This window comes from Gadus macrocephalus, chromosome 20, assembly GCF_031168955.1.
Source record: "Gadus macrocephalus chromosome 20, ASM3116895v1".
Taxonomy (NCBI): domain Eukaryota; kingdom Metazoa; phylum Chordata; class Actinopteri; order Gadiformes; family Gadidae; genus Gadus; species Gadus macrocephalus.
The window spans coordinates 22,141,545-22,149,567 of record NC_082401.1 but is presented as its reverse complement, the minus strand read 5'-3'; the positions used below and the strand labels follow the sequence as shown (position 1 = coordinate 22,149,567).

General features: G+C 45.4%; 1 protein-coding gene across 3 annotated transcripts in view; it reads right to left on the bottom strand.

Annotated features, from left to right (window-relative positions):
* Positions 1-856: 856 nt before the first annotated feature.
* epha3 (eph receptor A3) overlaps positions 857-8,023 on the bottom strand; it is a 75,549-nt gene continuing 68,382 nt past the window's right edge. For 2 of the 3 annotated variants that reach the window (XM_060039276.1, XM_060039275.1), the window contains exons 17-18: positions 7,414-7,569; positions 857-2,717 (exon numbers count right to left, since the gene is read on the bottom strand). In XM_060039276.1, the coding sequence (XP_059895259.1) occupies positions 2,609-2,717; positions 7,414-7,569 (265 nt within the window). In that variant the 3' untranslated portion in view covers positions 857-2,608. Of the gene's footprint in view, positions 2,718-4,739; positions 4,846-7,413; positions 7,570-8,023 lie in introns of all 3 variants that reach the window. The other variant, XM_060039277.1, reaches the window with a different exon arrangement.

The window sequence follows — 8,023 nt, the reverse complement described above, 5'->3', positions numbered from 1 at the left end:
ATTGCTTTTTTATTGTAGAAAAGAAAAAAAACACCAGACAACAATTATAACTCAAAATAAGATATAATAAAAAAATCTCTTTTTTTAATTAAAAATGTTGCACTTTTTTGTTCACTCTTTTATACATAGTAACATTTGTACAAAGGGGTGGTCATGTGGTGGTCTCCATGACTCGCTACTGTTATCCTTCTTCATTTTGTTATCGTTATTAGTATTTTTTACATTATGTACACGCTAATTTGAGTACATAACAACACAAATTTCCTCAGAAGCATACAAATCTTCTCTGTTCCCTGGCTTCAAATCACGTGAACAGGAAAATGCGTGGGATTTGACTACCAGTTATGCTCTGCAGCAGCGATAGGACGAAAACAAGAAATGAAAGCAAAGTGCTTAAATAGTGGATTAGAGAGAACGGGGCCAACATAATACCATGTTTGCCCCTTCTTATAATAACAAACCACTGCCCGGTACCTTCCTTGCACACAAAACCTGCCGTTTGTTAAACAATACTGACGTAAGAGTACAACATTGTTGCATTTTTTTGGTCGTTACATTGGGCATGTTGACAAAAAGAAGAAAACATACAATGACGTCAATGTCCTGTAAGTGCTAAGATGAAAGTACTCTGCCAACAGCGCTGCATTGCACCAAGTATCACGTTGCCGTAGATCCAGGTTTTTTCTACGTGTTAACCTGTATAGATATGCTGCATGGCGTAACATCAGACAGCCACTTGAAACCGTTTTGAACACTGAATCATTTGGAAGGAAGATCTTGGCACACGCCTAACCTGGACCAACTATATAAAAATAATAATATGTTGTCAGTGATATTCCCTTATTAATCTCATCGGTAGTCAGGACGGACGTCTCAAACAAAATACAAATATATGTTGTTGTTTTTTTGCTTTTTTTTTTTTTACAGACAACAGTCAACTGAAAAAAGAGAAGTTCCTGGTGAAACCCGGCAACTGGGAGTAATTTATCTCTTTCACTTTCCTTATGACTTCGCTCAGAAAACCTTTCCTTATCTGAGGCGTTCTTAAACCTGTCCAAAGACAATAGTCCATGCTGTATTTGCTCAAAGAACACATAGTTATTGAATGAATTTCTTTGAGCTCCACAGAGACCGAATAACATATATTTGGAGAACTGCAAGAATCCTGCATATGAATTATTTATATCCAAGCCTCTCAAAGTGATTTCAAAACAGTGTAGATGATGAGCACCTGATTTTAAACTTAGTTTAGAGGAGGTCTCAAAAGAGTTTTCAATGTTAATGAATCATTCCCACACGTGAAATCATTTGCACAGAAAACAAAACAACCAAAAAGGATTGGATTACTTCACAATTTACCACCCGTCTGTGATGTATAATCTGCAAGTCAATCTATCACAGCAGATAGTATGAACATTTCATTACCCACAGGTTTTTAAATTACTGTCATGGTAAAAAGAGGCAAATAATCATTGAAAAGATATGTGCATGGTTGGTTGGTTTCAGTACATAACATCGTAACATACACACTATTGCATCTTGGCTGAACATGAGTCCTTTTCCATACTCTTCCTCGCTCCCACTATCCGTTGACCTGTCATCCCCTCTCATTCAGTCCCTCTCAACAATACTAGTGGTGTTTGAAGTGTGACTTTAGTTCCTGTGCGTTTGAAAGCACACCATTTTGACGCACGATATACATGTGACAGACAGATGCATGGGCTATATGGATGAGACAATACGATTATAATGATTATTATTAGTAGAATTATTGCTTCAAATGGCACACCCGTTGTGTAAAATATTGCAGAGGCTAGAGCTACAACGTAAAATGGCTTTGTTATTAATCTAGCTGTGTGTATATGGTTATATGGTATCTAGGGTTCTCAGATGACCGGTGGACCAAACCTCAACCCCCCCCTCGGCTCAGCGTCCGGCCGGGAGAAGGTTCCCGAGCCAGCGCTGCTGCTGTCTGCCGCCATCTTTTATGCAAGACATCACAAGATCCGTCCCTTTATGGATTGGACAAAAGGGGCCGGTGGCTCTCCTCTTCAGGTTGCAGATCACAGGGGCAATATCAAAACACCCTGTCCCAAGCCCCGCCCCGCCCACACACACACACACACACACAACAACAACACTCCTTGGCACATTGTCTTTGCCCCCCCCCGCATCACTCTTCTGCTATGTGTCCGTAAGGCCTCTCATCGTGGACAAGTTAGTCGCTTCAGGAGTCGGCGAGCTTTAACAAGCTGGCAGGACTTTTGCTGGATCCCTGTTACCCCGGCGACCCGGGTTATGACATCATATTTGACTGGACCGATATATACATATAAACATATAGATCTATAGATGTATATTTATATATCTATATATCTTTATGTATATAAATGTCGCCCCTCTCTCATTACTACATTCAATCTTTTTCAGTGTTTTATCTCCATGGTGATGGCCACTGTGTTGGCAGAGCAGTATCCCCGCCCCTCGACCCAGCGGGACCGGTCCCGACCGACCGGGCTGGGCCGTGCCCAACATCGCTCAACCTTTTAGTATTGTTCTTGCTTCTCTTTTTGTACACATGCTTGTCTTTTGTGTTGCTGTGATGATGTTAAACCGGCACGGGGCAGTTCTTGGTGTGGGCGTCCAGGGATGCTTTCAGGCTGCTCACAATGTTCTTCTGAGAGCCGCCGAGGGTTCCTCCGGCCTTCTTCAGATCCCTTTGGAGAGCGGGAGGGACGGGGAGACAGAGCGAGAGAGAGAGAGAGAGAGAGAGAGAGAGAGAGAGAGAGAGAGAGAGAGAGACACACACACAGAGAGAGAGAGAGAGAGAGAGAGAGAGAGAGAGAGAGAGAGTGAGAGAGAGAGAGAGAGAGAGAGAGAGAGAGAGAGAGAGAGAGAGAGACACACACACACACAGAGAGAGACATAGAGAGACAGAGATATATATATATATATAGAGAGAGAGAGAGAGAGAGAGAGAGAGAGAGCGAGAGAGAGTCAGAGAGGGAGACATAGATACAGAGAAAAAGCGAGCGATAGATAGGGAGAGCGATAGGGAGAGACAGAGAGAAAGAGAGAGCGAAAGACATTGAGACAGAGAGGGAATGAAAGATATGGAGAGAGAGAGAGCAAGGGACGGAGAGAGATACGGCCAGATAGAGAGAGCGAGAGAGATACCGAGAGGGATACAGAGAGGGATACCGAGAGGGACAGGGGGACACGCACAGAGAGATGAACAGAGATCCAGAGGGAGTGGGACGGACAGGGAGGGAAGAACAAGTGAGACGGGGAGATAGAAAATGACATCAGCACAACGTGAAGTCGTGACGTCTCGTGTGACATTAATGACATGCACCCGCCACTGCTCTGCTCCACCGTCTCCACCCCCCGCACCCGCGCTTTCATCCGTCACTCACAGGACGGCCACGTCGGTGCAGAAGGCCACCGGGCCGCCATTAGATCAAAAGGCTGGGGGGGGGGGGGGGGGGGTCATGAGTCGCTGTACATACTCCATCGCTAACAATCAGGGAGGCGGGGCTGGGTGGCCTGGGGGGCCGGCTTGGGGGGCTACGCCGACAGCTGCTATTATGCCGCTGTCATTGGCAGACAATGGCATGCAAAACGCAGCCGCGGGGATAAAGCAGCGAAGTGTCCTGTGTGCGATGCATATCACACTAACGTGTGTTTCTGCAGCGGGGTAGAAAGGGGGTCACCTGGAGGGGGAGGGGGGGGGGCAGAGCAGCACCCAGTACGATGAGATAAGACTCGGCTGTAGATAAATGCAATGCAGCAAGAAGGGGGCTCATGAAACGATTGCAATAAGTTGCGTGCGTTGACTGTAAAACACATTAGTATGCAGTTAACGGGATGCGCTCGTGAGGATCACTTGGATAGTATTTCTCGTGTGAGGAGATGTTTTTTTTAGACCAATGGATAAAATATAGATGCAGACAGACATACACACACACAAGCGCACGTTCTTTCTTTCCAAATGCAGTATAGGTGATGCATAGGTTTTGGGGGCTCGTTTGCGATGTTCACTCGGGGATTATGTTAGTAAAAAGCATTGTAGCGGTACAGTTAATGCGCCACACTGTTGCAATCGAATTACGGTAATGCAAGCAGTAGGTTTGGTTTGTTGACGGGCAGAGCTGGATTGAGACGTTGTCAATTATGTTATGGGAAACACACTGATGGGCAGGCGCCAAACGACTCTGCAATATAGACCCAAAATCAATGGCTGGGGTTCCACCAGACCCTGAGGTGCCCTTTCAAAACTTTGGAACATAACTTTTATAATTCATTAATTATTAAATTTGTTCTGTGCAATAGTGCTGCATTCATTGGTACTATACGCTACAGGTTACATACCATACTTTTTCAACAAATTTGGTCTATACATTAATCACGTGACACTGACTGACTGACTTATAGTATACTATTTTTGTAATACATTTGAATAAATGTAATTAAATAATCACTTAGCAGACTGATAAATAAAGTCATGTAAAAGTAACGTAATTACTCCAAACATGTGGACGAGGTTGTGTGGAAGGAAACACTGAGATGTTTTCCCAAACCAAGCCATCAATTTTGAAAGGGTCATGAAGATGAAAGCCCATGAGTTGGTTGTGGCAGATTGAATAGTGGAAGGAGAGAGGATTAGGTGGAGGAGACGGGGGACGGGGTGGGGTTGCGAGGGAGGGGGAGGGCGGGGGGGGGGGGGGGGCTCCACGCACCATCCAGAGCCAGAGGAGGAGGAGAGGCTAGAGGGTGGTCATCCCCATGGACGGCTCCCATTCGGGGCAGGAGGCGGGAGTGATGTGGACCTCGGTCACAACCATTCTACCGAGACACATCGGGGACCCAGTGAGGTTAGCACAGGCAGTCAACTGGAGCATGTGGCGTTCAGCTGTGTACGGTGATGTGTCCTGGAGTACGAGGACGTCTGTGTGGTGTGTCGTTACTGGTCCAAAGGGTTTCTAAATGGTATTTAGATGTTGCTTCTTCCAATTGGGCGGGTCTTTCCCTTGATTTAGCTCATTTGTTTTGAATCCATATGTGGAAGTGATTTTGGGAACCAATGACATCATGTGATAGAATGAAGGTGAATATGATATGCAAACCAACAACCAAACAGTCTCTGCAAGATTAAATAACAATGACATATGAAAAATGTAGAGCAACGTAAAGAACAAAAAAAGATGTAAACTAAGAGATAAACACAACAACAAACATCAGAATATTGTGCCAGACAGTGTGTTATGCATAACAAAAACATTACACCTTTTTATGCCATTATTATGGCACGGCATTTTGTCTGAAAGGGCTGGGCCTTTGATTTACCTTCACTGATCTGTTTGCTTCCAGACTATAAAGCGCTCAGAACAGATCAATCAGCACAGAACAGCTGTGTGGGATGAGTTGAGTTGAAGGTCATGAATGGTCATGGCCTTGTGCTGAATAACAAGCACTGAATTAAGACTTCACAAATCAATAGAGCGATGCAAAGCGCAGGCCAAGGCCGGGACGGGCCTTGTAATGGCATTTAGTCTGTAGCTGAGCTAGCCTCAGCTGTGTTAGCCCCGGCCTTCACTCGATTGGATACTCTGCACTGATCCAATTTTGCATCGGCAAGGGAAATAGCCATGTATGAAATGATCCATTTAGGGTCAAAGTCACATCTGTGACTTATGCTGTCAATAGCCATGTCGTTTTCTTAAAAGTCTGCAGCGCAAGCTCTCTTTCCTGTTACTGACAGCAAATTGGCAGGGGACACACTCTGTGATCAAGCACATCCCATGATTAAATGTCGGAGGCGAGGGGCTCGGAGGAAAGGCGATCCAGTCCTCTGGCCTTGATCCTTCACCACCACCATACCTCCACCCTCCTACCTATGGAGGCTTTGATCACGCTGATTATCCTCGTCCTATTATTTAAAATGTCACATCCCAACACAATTAGCAAACCAGCTGGCCAGCCCCATTCTGTCTCGGCGTACTTCTCCCTGCTTAAACGCAGGAGAGCCTTCTGATGGGCCAAGCATACTGTAATGCATCCACAAATGATTTGATCCCCATACACCCTCTCTTCCTTCTACCACGTGCTGACGTGTGTGCATAAAAAACACAGAGGTGCAGATGTGTTTATTTGCTCTATGATTTATTATTTCTAGCATTTTAAGAATAAGTCGCTGCCTTTGAAAGTTATGCCATAACTTAGTCTCTGTTTGTGGAGGATGAGTGAATTAAAGAGAGCACATTCAGGACCCAGAGACAGCCTCCTACGTTCTGTCATACTGCAATGGTTGTCACGTTGTTGCAATACAGGGTGAGAGAGATAGCGACAGAGCTGATGCATGGCCAGACATACGGAGACAAAGTATGTGAGCTCGCATTTCATTCCACTGTTTGCAAATTGTGTGTTGACACATTTTCAAATAACCGCATAGCCACATTCAAGGTCTTAGAGGCGTTTCTCTGAAGGGTGCAGTTGCCCAACATGTTATTTCTCAGCCTGTTTTGGGACAGCTCTCTCAAAATGTTGCGCAATGCATCCACTTTTCGCACTCATTCTGTATCACTCAAATAAACAACATGTAAACTTTACCCTAACTTTCTTAATATTAGAAAGTATATATAAGTGCCACACTCAAGAGTCAACTGCACATCCTTAGATGATAATGCAGGAGGCAGGTGAGAGGGGTTGTCGTTTTTGTCATTGTCTCTAAATAATCAAGGATACTAGGCATAGTGGGAAGGTCTACTCCATTGTATTGACTTGGGAACTTGATGTGCAGGCTTTTCTACACTAGAGTGACAACATAAACAAATACTTATGTGTTTATCGGCAGGTCAAACAACTAGTTGCACTTGGTGCAAAGAGTGGAGAGAGCGGGCAATCGTGCTCTGGCCCGATACAGATCAATTGTAACTTACATAAAAATGCTCTAAAGGTTAAGTTTCTCTGTGCTATCATACGCAGCCTCATTCAATGTCTGGCACTTCCTTTTTAGCAACAGACCCAGATTGCGGTACAAGTCAAGAGCCTTGTCCAGTCCCTAAGGAGTACTTACACCCTGTGAAGCCCTTGACGTACTTGCAGCTTAAGCTGAAGTCCCAACAAACACCAACACCTAACTTTAGAAAGTGGGTTGGAGTGGACCAACCCATCACGCACTGATGGGTTGGCGTGGGCCAACCCATCACGCACTGATGGGTTGGAGTGGGCCAACCCATCACGCACTGATGGGTATGACACAATGGCTCGATGCTGGTGGTGTTTGGGGCAGTTTTCAAGCACTTAAAACGCTCTGAATTCTGGGCACGGATTACTGAGGAGAACCTGGAAAACACGATGTGTGTCATCTGTGTGTCATATGTGTGTGTTTGGTGTCATGCCAATGGTCCTTACTCTGTAGAGGTCTTGGGCATGGTGTCACAGGAGCTGTAGCAAACACCAGAGAAGGCTTCCTTGCAAGGCAGCGTCCTCATCCCATCCATCCAGTCTCCTACGGTGTCCCACGATGTCGCCTCTGAGGTGCTCTGTTCCAGCAGTTGATTGGTTGGCCTGGGAGATAAGAAGGGTCGCATGTGTTAAACATGTGGCATGTTCGACAGATATCGCAACATTAAAACCCCAATTGATTAAGTTGATAATATACATCACTCTAGCCTGGCTCCGCCCGCCTAAGCACTTCCCCTCAATTTTCATTTCCCTTCAGTACTACGTCTGGTTTTGCGGTATATTCGCCGGTTTTCTCCTTCCAAATTTTGTGCGTCCAAACAGCGAACACAGGGAGTGGCTGAGAACAATGACGTTAAAGTCAGCTATCATTGACGGACATCTTCACGCACGGTGTTTGGTTTGAATACAGCCTGCGTGCATCGTGATTCCCGGCCGGTCCCAGCGCATGACATACGTCCCGACCAAACGTTAGCGATTGGTTGAGGCAGATCCAGAGTGGCACTGGGCAGATCCAATAGTTTTAAACTTCAACAGACACCCGCCTTCAAGTGAGTTA